This window comes from Manihot esculenta, chromosome 3 (assembly GCF_001659605.2).
Source record: "Manihot esculenta cultivar AM560-2 chromosome 3, M.esculenta_v8, whole genome shotgun sequence".
Classification (NCBI taxonomy): domain Eukaryota; kingdom Viridiplantae; phylum Streptophyta; class Magnoliopsida; order Malpighiales; family Euphorbiaceae; genus Manihot; species Manihot esculenta.
In genome coordinates, this window is record NC_035163.2 from 25405574 (window position 1) to 25419138 (window position 13565).

The following is a 13565-nucleotide window of genomic DNA, read 5'->3' on the forward strand; positions in this document are numbered from 1 at the left end:
CAAAATGAGAGGGTGATTGCTTATGCTTCTAGGCAGCTGAAGAAGCACGAGTTGAATTACCCCACATATGACCTTGAGATGGCAGCAGTAATCTTTGCGCTCAAGATGTGGAGGCATTACCTCTATGGGGTAAAATGTGAGATCTTTACCGATCATAAGAGCCTGCAGTACATCTTGAGTCAAAGAGATTTGAACTTGAGACAGAGGAGATGGGTAGAGCTGCTGAGTGACTACGATTGCAAGATTCAGTATCATCCGGGTAAGGAGAATGTCGTGGCAGACGCCCTAAGCCGGAAGTCACTAGGCAGTCTATCCCACATCACGGCAGAGAGGAGACCGGTGGTGAAGGAGTTTTACAAGCTCATTGATGAAGGTCTACAGTTTGAGTTGTCTGGTACAGGTGCCTTGGTTGCTCAGATGAAAGTGACACCCGTGTTTCTGGAGCAGGTGGCTCAGAAACAGCATGAGGACCCAGAGTTAGTGAAGATTGCCAGGACTGTTCAGTCAGGCAAGGACAGTGAATTCAGATTTGACAGTAAGGGGATCCTCCGCTATGGGAATCGTTTATGTGTACCAGATGACATAGGGCTAAAAGGAGACATTATGAGGGAGGCTCATAATGCAAGATACAGCGTTCACCCCGGGGCCACCAAGATGTATCAGGATTTGAAGAAGGTTTATTGGTGGCCAACGATGAAGAAAGAAGTGGCACAGTTTGTGTCCGCCTGCGAAGTATGTCAGAGGGTGAAGCTGGAACATCAGAAGCCGGCTGGAATGCTTAACCCGCTACCTATTCCAGAATGGAAATGGGAAAACATAGCTATGGACTTCGTAGTGGGGTTACCGGCGGCGTCCAACAGAGTGGACTCCATATGGGTGATTGTGGACAGACTCACCAAATCTGCTCACTTCATCCCTGTCAGGAGTGGCTACTCTGTGGACAAGTTGGCGCAGGTATATGTGAATGAAATCGTCAGACTGCATGGGGTTCCTGTTTCTATAGTGTCAGATAGAGGGCCCCAGTTCACCTCCAGGTTTTGGCGGAGTCTGCAGAATGCCATGGGTACTAGGTTGGATTTCAGTACTGCCTTCCACCCTCAGACTGACGGACAGTCAGAAAGGACCATCCAGACTATCGAGGATATGCTTAGGATGTGTGTGCTGGACTTTGGCGGTTCTTGGAGGCAACATCTACCTTTAGTGGAGTTTGCCTACAATAACAGCCATCATGCTAGCATCGGGATGGCTCCATATGAAGCTTTATATGGAAGGAAGTGCAGATCACCTGTTTGCTGGGAGGAAGTTGGAGAAAAGGCCTTGGCAGGGCCTGAGTTAGTAGAAATCACCAGCCGGGTGGTGCCCATAATCAGAGAGAGAATCAAGACTGCTTCAAGCAGGCAGAAGAGTTATGCAGACATCCGCAGGAAACAGGTAGAGTTTCAGGAGGGGGATCTGGTATTGCTCAAGGTGTCTCCAAGGAAAGGAGTGGTTCGCTTTGGAAAGAAAGGTAAACTAGCCCCACGATACATCGGACCCTTCGAAATCTTGCAGAAGATTGGGAACGTGTCGTACAAGCTAGATTTGCCTGCTTCAATGGCAAGAATCCATCCGGTTTTCCATGTTTCAATGTTGAGGAAATTTGTGTCAGATCCGGGCAAGGTTCTTAGTGAGCCTGATGTGGAGATCCAAGAGGATCTCACCTATGTTGAGCAGCCAGTGCGGATCATAGACACTCAGATCAGAAAGCTAAGAAACAAGGAAATCCCGATGGTGAAAGTCCTATGGAACCACCACAATATGGAAGAGTGCACCTGGGAGACACGGGAGTCCATGCTCCAGCAATATCCCCATCTCTTTTAGAGGTTAGTATCCTTGTGTGTTATGTATGTATGTTATGTTGTTTTGCTACGCATGTACTAGTTGAGGAACATTCGGGGACGAATGTTCTTAAGGGGGGGAGAATGTAATACCCGGCTACACTCCGGTATCGGAATTCCTACCGTCCGGTGGAATCTCGGATGTCGGAAACCTCTAGATGGGTAAAAACCATGTTTTCATGAAATGTTTTAATGTTTTGATGATTTTAAGTAAGAAGGAAATGAGTTTTTGAATAAAAACAACCTTGGAGGAAAGCTCAGGTTCGGCCGCCGAAACTCAAAGTTCGGCCTCCGAACATGCATGCGTTGCGGGTGTGCTTTAGGCCCCCGAAAGCATAAGTGAGGGAAGTCCAGGTTCGGCCGCCGAACCTCAAGTTCGGCCGCCAAACATGGCATGCATACGGAGGCACTTTCGGCCCCCGAACGTGGCCTGGCCAGCCACTATAAAAGGGTCCCTTAGCCGAAAACGGGCGAGTTTTTCCCCATTTTCGGCCAAGGTGAGCTCTCCGCCGCCCCTCACCGATCTTTGATGTTTTTCCTCTAGATCTTTCAAGTTTTTCACTTGTTTTAACTTTGTTTTGAAGATTTGAGCTTTTGAGCAAAGTTTTGGAGCTTTGAGGTTCAAGAACTCAAATCTCTCCCAACCCCAAGTTTGGTCGCCTCTACTCTCGATCTTCAAGAGGTAAGAGTCGATCTCTAGCTTATATTATGTTTTAAGTGAGTTCTATGAAGTTCATGGGGGTAGAAATGCATGTTAGGCTATAAGTTGAGTTTATGGGTTTTGATGATGATTTTGAACAATGTATGTTGATTTTGTGTGTTTGAAGTGTTGTAGTTGGGGTATATGCTAGTTTGAGACCCCTAGGTGTAATGTATGATATATATGCATGTTTTAGAACAAGTTTATGCATGATTTGAGGCTTGGGGAGGCAAGAGGCTCGTTTGAGCCAAGTTTCTGCCCATTTGGGAGAAACCAGGTTCGGCAGCCGAAGGAACTTTCGGCCGCCGAACCCCCTTGTGGAGGCAGCATTCGGCTGCCGAAGCTTGCCCCCGAAAGAGGACTTTCGGATCTGTCTGGGACTTTCGGCCGCCGAAGGTGCCGCTGAAAGTGCCTGACTTTCGGATCTGTCTGGGACTTTCGGCCGCCGAACCTGCCGCCGAAAGTGCCCTGTCCAGCCTTTCTTTGCATGTTTTGCATGGATGTTTTGAGATGTTTTAGGGGGTTTTTGGGGGATGTTTTTAGAGTTTTGTTCTAGTATGTTTGGTCCCTCATTTGAGTCCACCTGTGTAGGTTCGGACCCGAGGAACCGAGGACCCCAGCAGTGAGTCTGCTGTCCCAGTGTCTGGTCAGAGCTACCCAGAGGTGAGTGGAATAACTCTTATGCTTTTAAATAAATAAATCAGTTTTAGCATGATTCACGCATCATGAATGCCATGAGATATAATAGGGTGCTTGCATTAGAATTCACGAAGATGTTGCATTGCATATTATGTTGATGATGCGGATGAATGTTGAATGATCCTTTAGTCCTCCTATGTTATGATATGATGATGATACGGTACGGAAGACCAGTGAGGCCCATTCTACGCCCCTGGCACTATGTAAGAGAAAGACTAGTGAGGCCCATTCTACGCCCCTGGCACTATGGAATGTTATGTTATGTTATGTATGTAAGAGAAAGACCAGTGAGGCCCATTCTACGCCCCTGGCACTATTGGAATGTGTAGAGGACTATTGGTGACAAATTCATCCTTGATGTGATTAGCTGTGATGTGATGCATTTCATGTTATCATATGTTTTAAATGCTTTACTATTCTGCTCACTGGGCTTTGTAGCTCACCCCTCTCCCCTAACCCCAGATGTGCAGGTACAGGGTAGACCAGGAGGTTAGCCAAAGTTTGAAGTACATGTTTATGTAATAGTTAGAATGTGGACATGACAAATTGTATAATGATGTATAGATATGTAATGTAAGAGATTATAGTATGTTATGTAATGAGGTATATTGAGGTTATAGTTGTGCTTGACCCTATGAGTATTGTAATCCCTAGTTGATACATGATCTTAATGTCTATTGATGTTTATGTTTAACCAACTCAACTTATGATGTATCGCCCACTTGGGCAAGGATGAGATCCCACTGAGGGACTAATGTTTAAGTTATGTTATGTTTAGTGCATGCACAGGTTGAGTATGGTGTATGATGAAAGAAAAGTTTTAAATTTTTATGTATGATGTTGATCATGTATGGGATTAAACAGGTTTACAGGTTACATGTCAGGCTTGCTACGGGTCCCGGCGGCCTTAAGTCGTCCCGGATCCTAGCGCCGGTAGCGGTCCGATTTTCGGGTCGTTACACGACCTGAATCCTAGCGCCGATAGCTGTCCGATTTTCGAGTCGTTACATTACCCCATTGTAGGGTTAGTTGTCCAATCATCTCCCTTAATTTTGCTGAGGATGCCTCAATTGCAGCAAATCTCGCTTTTTGGTTATCAGCCATGGATGAACTTCACTCTGATACTAACTGAAATATGACTATTTGGACAATGTCAGAAATTTTAACCAATAATGTTTGATTAGGACAAAATTTAGAAAATAAAAGGTTAGAAACTGAAATTTCTTATTGAATTCTCGAAAATTGAAAAGTGCTACAAACTCCCAAAAGAATTACTATTTATAATAGCAAAACCCTAATGCGGAAAAATACGAAAAAGAAAAATTAAAAATAATAAAAATGTAAAATTGACCTCTAAATAATGAAATTTGAATCTCGAACTTTGTGACAGATCTATGGTTCTCGTCATATTTTTGAAAGTCGTCCGTCTCGAAATTCCATTTTCGAAAAATTATTGTAGGTTTCCAACGAACGTCGTAAGCAGAAATTAGAATTGGTCCAAGTCTTCTATGAAATTTAAGTTTAATTACTCTATATCACTAAACATCGATATGCTAAGTAAAAACCTAGAAAACTTGAGTACAAAATTTAAACCAAAGCAAAAGCTTATAACTATATTTCAAACACCATGAGCAACCAACATCTAGTAAAAACAGACAAAGGAAAGACAGAAAAAAAGACCACCCAAAGCAAGCTGCCATAATTAAGCAGCAAAGGTTACAACCAACATAAGCTAACAAGGACCCAGAAGCTCAGATCAGCAAGCAGCAATCCACATTGAGAAAAAACAGCAGCAGATCAACGTGGAGATATCAAACGACAACCATGCTATGAAATTTTCTTGTCGATGAAGCCCTTGCTTTGCAAAAACATCAGCCGTCCAATTAGCTTCTGGTAGGACATGTTTAATGGAGAAATATGCCGCTAAAGCCTTTAGCCATAGAGAAAAGACTATCAGGAATGGTATTTTCTATCACTGATACTCTGTTTTTCCTTTGTAGTCTTATTAATTTATATTTTACAACAAGCTGCCTATCAATTAAAATCTTTTTCATTTTTCTTTTTGTTTTATGGTAAATAGAAGATTAAATCTCTAAAGATTATTGATTGTCTTTAATCGAATATAAATTTTACTTTTCAAAGTGCAGTGGGATTTAAAATTGCAGCCAGTAGTTGTTGTTTTGCATTGACATATTTATTGCGAAAAACTCTGACCACAAAACTCACTGGCAATTGACCCCACAATTCAAGCCAATTTGCTAGTATCACAATCCAATTTATTGAGTCTTGTCCTCGTCATTCTAGTTAACTTGTTTCCAGGTTGTTCATAACTTAATTTTGTCTCACTCATGGCACATTGCATTTCCAAGTCATTTTTTTTATAAGAATGGCGAATATCTCAAAATAAGCAGATGAATTAATTAAGAGATTTGAATTCAGACTTCACACACTTCTTAGGTTGGCAAATCTTAATTAACCAAATCGATTTTAGACCATCTTTGTCAAGGCCTCAGGCCATATGAAAACAGGACCACTCCCTTGAAAATCAAATAAAATGACGTCATTTTTTCTTTAATTTTGTCTATTTAAATCTTGTCCCATTTTATCATTTCCTGTCTGCATATTCTCACTCTCTGAATTCCATCCCCATAGTAGCTGCTGGAATAATTTCTATGGAATTTCATCTCCTTCTCATTTTTGCTTTATTTACTGCTGTGAGTGTTGAATTTTATTTGTTTCTCCAATTTTTTCATATTATAATATTCTCTTCAACTTCTTTTATGGCAGATTGTGCTCAAAGGAAGTCATGCTTCTGTACCTGCAGAGCTGTATTGGCAATCCATGTTACCAAACACTCCATTTCCAAAAGCTTTAAAAGATTTTCTGCACCCTGCTGGTTAGTTAACTTTCTTCGTTTTTTTTCTATGATTTTCTTTGTTAAGTGATTTTAGTCTAAAGCATGAACTATCTTTTTGTTGATTTTCAATTATAAGCAGATATTGGAAAGAAAAACACATTTTCATTTCCAGAAGATTACATGTCATATTGTGCAGAGATTTATGGAAAAGAGGTAAACTATGGAGTTGGATATTGGCCTGACAACAGAAAACCCATATCCAATGCAACTACTGTCTACTTCTTATACCAGGATCTCCTTCCAGGCAAAAATATGAGGATCATTTTCCTCAAATCTACAAATGGGTCTAATTTCTTGCCACGTAAAATAGCAGAATCTATTCCCTTTTCCAGCAACAAATTCCCAGAAATTCTCAACTATTTTTCAATAAAATCCACATCAAAGGAAGCTCAAATCATGAAACAGACAATTGAAGAATGCGAGACACCTAGCATGAGAGGAGAAGACAAGTATTGTGCTACATCTTTAGAATCCTTAGTTGATTTTGTGGCTGCCAAGTTCGGACAAAATGTTCAAGTTTTTTCTAATGAGGTAGAAGAAGAGAACAAGAAACAAGAGTATACAATCTTGCAGGGAATCAAAATGATGGGAGAAAATAACATTATATGCCATAAGGAGAGATATGCGTATGCTGTGTTATATTGCCATAGAATCAAAGACACAAAGGTTTATAAGGTTCCATTAATGGCGGCTGATGGATCTAAAGCTGAAGCAGCTGTTGTTTGCCACATGGATACATCAGCTTGGCACCCACATCACTCTGCCTTTCAGATCCTTAATGTTAAGCCTGGAGGACCTGCAATTTGTCACATCCTCAATAGTGATGCCACTGTCTGGATTTCCACTAGTTAAGTTCGGTAGGCATAAGTGTAAAAAATAAAAAATTAAGGGTATATCTTGTAAATATTTATGAAAACTCTTATTTATCATCTCTAAATCATTCTTTTATTCTAAAATATAACATAATTAACGAATTTATCCTTCTATTTTTAAAATTTAACACTTTCATTCTTAAAATTTAATTTCGTCAAAATTCAAAATCATAAGTCAATGACTTACACCTAATCAAAGGAAAGACATTAAATATAATTTCAAAAATACTCTGATCAATAATAAAATGAAAACTTACTATTCAATTCCTATAATATGAAGAATCTCGCTAATTAGTCATTCGATTTTGAAAATTATATTAAAATGTTTATGATATTTTAAAAAGTCTACTATTTAGTCTTTTCATTAATTTTATCATTAAATATTTTACTATTTAATCCCTATAATTTTAAAAAACTTGTTAATTAGGCTCTCAAATTATTAAAAAGTTTATTAATTAGCCCATTTGTATCATAAGTATTTTAATTTTTTTATGCTTAACGACTAAAATTAACTGAAAAAAATAATAGAATTTTTAAAATGTTAGAGACGTTTTAATGCATTTTCAATGTATTTTGCATGACGAGTAGTGATCGATAGCGAACGATATTACAAAGCAATTTCTATTGAGTTTTAATTTTTTATTTTTAATAATTTAAATTTTATATATTTTGATTTTTATTATATTTTTGAGTTTGAATATTGAATTTATTGAATGGAGATTGAGTTTAAGATTTTCTTCCTTGGATTTGACGAAATTAAAGTTCAAGAACTAAAATGTTGACTTCGAAAAATAGAGAGATAAATACATTAATTATGTAATATCTTAGGGATAAAAAAATATTTTTCTCTTTGATTCTTTGAGTTAGAGATCTATAAATTTATAAAAATTAAATTTTAGAAACTAAAGTGTTGGGTTCTAAAAATGATAGTTCAGTATTTTTTCTGTTACTAACGGTATTTTTTATGGAGAGATTTCTAATTTTGGCCGTTCAGAAAGTGTTGAAAATCGTCCGTGTTGAAAGTCGTTTATCTTGAAATTCCCTTTTTGAAAAATTATTGTATGCCTCCAACAGACGTCGTAAGTAGAAATTAGGACCGGTCCAAATTTTCTATAAACTTTAAAGTTGATTGCTCTATATCATTGAATATCGGTATGTTAAGTAAAAAATCGAGCAATTTTTCAAATCATAATTTTTCAAATCATGCATATTTAAAAAAATAATTTTAAAATCATGCAGGATTTGAAAATATTTTTGGATCCTTGTTCGGCAGTCATACTGCCGAACATGCTAGTTCGACACCCATGGTGTCGAACTTGCTATCCATGGTGTCGAACAAAAGCAAGTTCGACACAATGGGTGTCGAAGATTGCTTATATTCAGCTTGTTCGGCACTATGAGTGCCAAACAAGCTGATTGTGCCGAACACGCCCAAACTTCAACGCTCGGTCAGAGATTTCTGACGGAGTCTTGACCAAAGTAAAGAGTGCAGAGCCATGCGGAGGCTGCATGCACAGCAGAGGGAGAATGCAGAGCCATGCGGAGGCCCAGCGCAAATCTTCTTCTCCATTTTCATCTCCTTACTGTAACCGGGTTTTGTCTTTAAACTTTCTTTTTTAAATATATATCTAATTTTTTCATTTAATATATAAAAATAAAATAAAAAATTAAAACATTAAATCTTAATTTTAAAAAATATAAGATATTTAAGATGAAGTAATATTGTTAATATAAGTTTTTATGTAATTTTTAGAAATTTAGAAATTTTATTAAATGAAGTTTAAATTTTTTAGAAATTAAATAAGTAGTATATTTATTTAAGATATTAAATAGTTAATTTTCTTAATGAGTTAATAATTTTGTTATAATAATTTTTTTTATAAAATCTGTGTTAATATTTATTAAAAGTTAAATTTTTGAAAATAAATATAATTAAATAGGTAATAAAATTTAATAATTTTTCTCAAAATATAATAATTTATTTTTTTTAAAATATTCATCCTTCATATTTTTTTATTATTTTTAAATTATTATTTATTTTTTATATTATAATAAAAAATAAATTATTTATTATTAATTTTATTTTATGTTTAAGTTTATGTAAATTTTTTTTAATATATAGTAAAATTTAATATTTTTAAAATAAAGAGTAATTAAAAGAATAAAATGAAATAATTTTTTTATAAATTTAATAATTTTATTTTTGATTTATTGCCTCCCACTTGCCCACGGACTGTAATTATTGACTCAGGAATTTGTTGGGCACCAAATTCCTGTGTAATTGCATGCCTACACTGCATTGAATTCCTGTGTAATTGCATGCCTACACCTGCATTGGTGCAGGTGTGCAATAGCATGCATGCACCTGCAGTGGATGCAGGTGCATGCATGCACGGCCTTGCAGGCTTTCACTTCTAAGTGCCGAAGAATTTGTCATAGTGCCAAACAAGCTTAATGTAAGCGATGTTCCACTATAAAAATTGAGCATATCACTAACGGACTTCACCAACGGATTAAAGTCCGTTAGTGATACTAACGGATTGAAGTCCGTTAGTGATACTAACGGATTCACCGACGGAATATTTGTATCGTATTGTCCAATAACGGATGAAACCATCCGTCAGAAGTCCGTTGGTAAAATACTAACGGATCTTTTCCCGTTAGAAATTTGTAAGTATCCGTAAGTGAATTTATTATTTATTTAATGTAAACGTTTTTTTACTAACGGACTAATCATTCCGTTAGTGAATTGTGGAGCCAAATACACAATCCTAAATGAAATCACTAAATCGTGTGTTTGCCAAATCAAAATCACTTTGAAATCTGAGCTTGCGTCCAACCTCCCGTTCGTTCACTGCCGCCGGCATCCTTCGTCCGCCGCGATCAACGGTCCGCCGCCGTCCACCGCCGATAAGTGCGCCCCTTCTCGGCATCACTGTCCACGAGTGAGCCCGTCTCTCTCACCAGTCTTTCCCTTCTCCACGAACAGTGTCCACAGGTACCCTATCCATCTCTTCATTAACCATTTTTAACACGATATAAATTTATTTGATGTCATTCTTCTTCCATTCTTTAAGTGTGTTAGTTTCCTTGTAATTTTCATCTAGAGTACAAGCTGTCTAATTTACTGGACTGCTCTTTGGTTTTAACGAGAAATCCTGCGGTTCAGCTCTCACCTGGTACTGCTCTTCATCTTCTTCTTCTTCTTCTTCTTCTTCTTCTTTTCTTAGTTGATCTATTTCTACTTCATGGATAACGTCTGGGTTCACAATAGCTTTAATTTCTTAGTTGTCTTGCTAGATTCAGATGACTATCAGTACTTGCTTTTGGAAGATGTTATTAGCATGTTGAGTGAGATAAGAAGCAATTTTTAACACCATCTGTTTGGTACGAGTATTGTCTATGCTGATTCATGAACTTCGTCAACTTTTAGGGCACTTGCATTGAGTTTGACTTTTAGGTTGTTTGCCAAAGCTAAAGATATTGCATGTGACTTAGCCCCATGAATCTAAGAACTACTCTTTACTTTTGATTTTTAAGTAATCATTGAATGCTCAGCTTCTTGAAAAATAATAGAATTCGAGTATAAGTCCAAGTATGGTCCAATCTTTGTTTGGAAATGTTATCCTGGGATATTTGCCTGTTGGGTCATTTTTTTGGTTCCAATTTAATAGATAAAATCTTGGATCTTAAATTAGTAGCTACAAGTACCTTCCCCTTGAAAATTTTAAGGCCCATTGTCTGCACTAAATCATCAAATTATCCAGGCATTCATTTAGATAAACTAAATGTAAAACTTGTATCACCCAAAATCTCGTGACACTAAGGGTAAGAGAATGTACTGGATGTTATGTAATATTGCTCTGCAATATTATTGCTCTTCTGAATTAGAAATAATGGAGCTATGCATCCTCATTGCTGTTATAGACATGTAGCCGTGTTTCACTATTTGAAACCAGAAACTGAGATTTCTTTGGAATGTAATAGCACTTTGCTATCTAAATCATTGCTGGGGAATAAATTTCTTCCAGCATTTGTGAATTTTCTGTCCTTGCAATTTCATATTCAGTGTATAATTGATTGCATATATGTAATACCCGGCTCGAGTCCGGCATCGGAATTCCTGTCGTCCGGTGGAATCTTGGGTGTCGGAACCCTCGAGAAGGGTAATGCATATGTGTTCCAAGGTATTTTCACTTGTTTGTTTTCATGTTTGGAAGTGTGAAAAGCATTGAGTTTTGAAAGAAAAGCAACAAGGGAGAAAGGCAAAGGTTCGGCCGCCGAAGGGTACTTTCGGCCGCCGAACATTGCATGGTTGCGGCTTCACGTTCGGCTGCCGAAGGTGGTCTGGCCAGCCACCTATAAAAGGGCCAAAGGTCGGTGAGAGGAGGGTTCAGAGGTCAGAGAGAACTCAGCAGGGTACAGGAAGAGTACAGAGTTTTGTAATAGCTAGTGTGGACATGTAAATGTATAGAACTCAGGTATATGTAAATGTATAGAATGGTGCTTGATTTATAAGACTTGTAATCCCATTGTGGAGTCACATGATCAGTTTCTGTATGTTTCTTTATTGTTGTTGTTTATGAGCAAAACCAGGCTTAACATGATGAGTTTGATCCGCCTAGGGCCATGAGGAGCTCTAGTAGGGATTAGTAGAGAATAGAAAGATTGCATGCACAGGTTAAGCCTTGGAATGAAGTAAAGTTTTATGTTTTTACAGCAAATGTATGATCATGTATGGGATTTCACAGGTCTACAGACAGGATAGCAGGCTTACTACGGGTCCCGGCGACCTTAAGTCGATCTGGATCCTAGTGCCGGTGGCAGTTCGGTTTCCGGGCTGTTACAATATAAGTTCAAGGCTTGGTGCATCACTGCTTTGGGCTGTGAATGGGTTCCTTGACAAGTTCGTGCAGGTTTAAGGTGCACACTTGAAATTGCACCTGCTGGTGCACTTGCCAAGTGCACTAGCAGGTGCACACTTGAAATTGCACCTGCTGGTGCACTTGCCAAGTGCACTAGCAGGTGCACACTTGAAATTGTCACATTGTACTATAGGGATTCAGCTAGACTAATCCTTAGCATAGAGCAAGCATTGTCAGTTGAAAACTTTCCCTTCTTAAATCCAAAATTTCTATTTTTGTATCTTTTCTATTGTCTAGTCCAGTAAGTAATAAAGCAATTATGGTGTTTAAAGGTGGCTTATTTCTTGTGTCACTGGAAATTGCACCTGCTGGTGCACTTGGCAAGTGCACCAGCAGGTGCACTTGAAATTGCACCTGCTGGTGCACTTGGCCAAGTGCACCAGCAGGTGCACTGAAAATTGCATATGGTGATAATGAGTTCAATTCATATGAATCATACTAAATTCATCTATATACTAAATTAGTTTGGAGTTGTATATTTCATTTATTACTCAGAGAGTAACTTAATACATTTGTATATATTTAATATAATGTTTATGAACTTTATATTATTTTTGGCAATGATAATTTTTGTTTGTTCACAGATGAGGGGACGTGGAAGGGTTAAGAAGCCCAGAGGACCGGTTCAACTTCCTGCTAGTGCAAGTCAAGAGGACGCGAATACAGATGACGGACAAGAGCATGAGCCGCATTTACCACGGGCACCGACGGGACTTGGGGATACGAAACTTCAGATATGGGTACCACTTGCATCCGGTGTACAGCCATCTCATAGAGATCGATCATATACACTAGTTCCACCATGTGCCGATGCACAGCTTCCCCGTCCCCTTCCACCTCCTCACCGTCACAGTTTACATCCTCACCACCCTACTGCAGCTCCACGACCAGCGGTATCACATACACATTCACCTCATCCTGCATCCCCTTCTGGTACTGCATCAGCTAGAGGGACAGGATCTGCATCAGCATCTACTCCATCATCTGCTCCTGCATCAGCTGCATCGACCACTGCTGTAGGCGGAACACAGTCATTCCGACAGACTATTTCACTCATTAACAACAAGTAATAGTTAATTGTTTATTAATTAAGATTAATTTAAATGTTACCATTTACTTACTCACCATTGTTCATGTAGTTTACATCCGTTGGAGATGTGCAGCCGCAGGATAACTCTGATAGTGAAAGAAAGATTGGTCGAGGAAGGCCACTGTTGGAAGACTGTGCCCAATGAAACTAAGGAGTTTTATTGGCAGGAATTCAAGGTAAAGCATAATTATTTTAGTAGTTTGTCATATATTTATGAAATATTTAATTACTAACTACTCATTAAATGTAATCTTTTTGCAGAAATACTTCATATGGGACCAAGCAATTGACAGCTTGGTAAAAATTGCATGGCAGAAAAAGGCAGCTGAGCGATACAGGGGCTTAATGTGGGAAATCAGGAAAGGGAAGACGAAGAATCTTGCAATCCCTGATTCTGTTTTGAGGAAGTGGCAAGAAACTTCGAACACTTCTGAATATAAAGAGAAGTATGAGAAGTTTTCTGCCAATAGGCGCAGTGAGGCTGG

At 38.3% G+C, this 13565-nt stretch overlaps 1 protein-coding gene and 1 long non-coding RNA gene across 4 annotated transcripts in view; both read left to right on the forward strand.

The window, feature by feature from the left end:
• Window positions 1–13565, forward strand: part of LOC110611297 (BURP domain protein RD22) — a 64812-nt gene that overhangs the window by 25023 nt on the left and 26224 nt on the right. The window contains exons 1-3 of one of the 3 annotated variants that reach the window (XM_021751521.2): window positions 5906–5990; window positions 6064–6172; window positions 6273–7130. The exons of 1 other annotated variant lie outside the window; for it this stretch is intronic. In XM_021751521.2, the coding sequence (XP_021607213.1) occupies window positions 5949–5990; window positions 6064–6172; window positions 6273–7045 (924 nt within the window). In that variant the 5' untranslated portion in view covers window positions 5906–5948 and the 3' untranslated portion in view covers window positions 7046–7130. Of the gene's footprint in view, window positions 1–5905; window positions 5991–6063; window positions 6173–6272; window positions 7131–13565 lie in introns of those variants that run through there. One more of the 3 variants, XM_043954547.1, reaches the window with a different exon arrangement.
• Window positions 13143–13394, forward strand: LOC122723180. The gene is made up of 2 exons (XR_006350117.1): window positions 13143–13256; window positions 13342–13394. It is a non-coding gene; the product is annotated as an uncharacterized LOC122723180 (long non-coding RNA).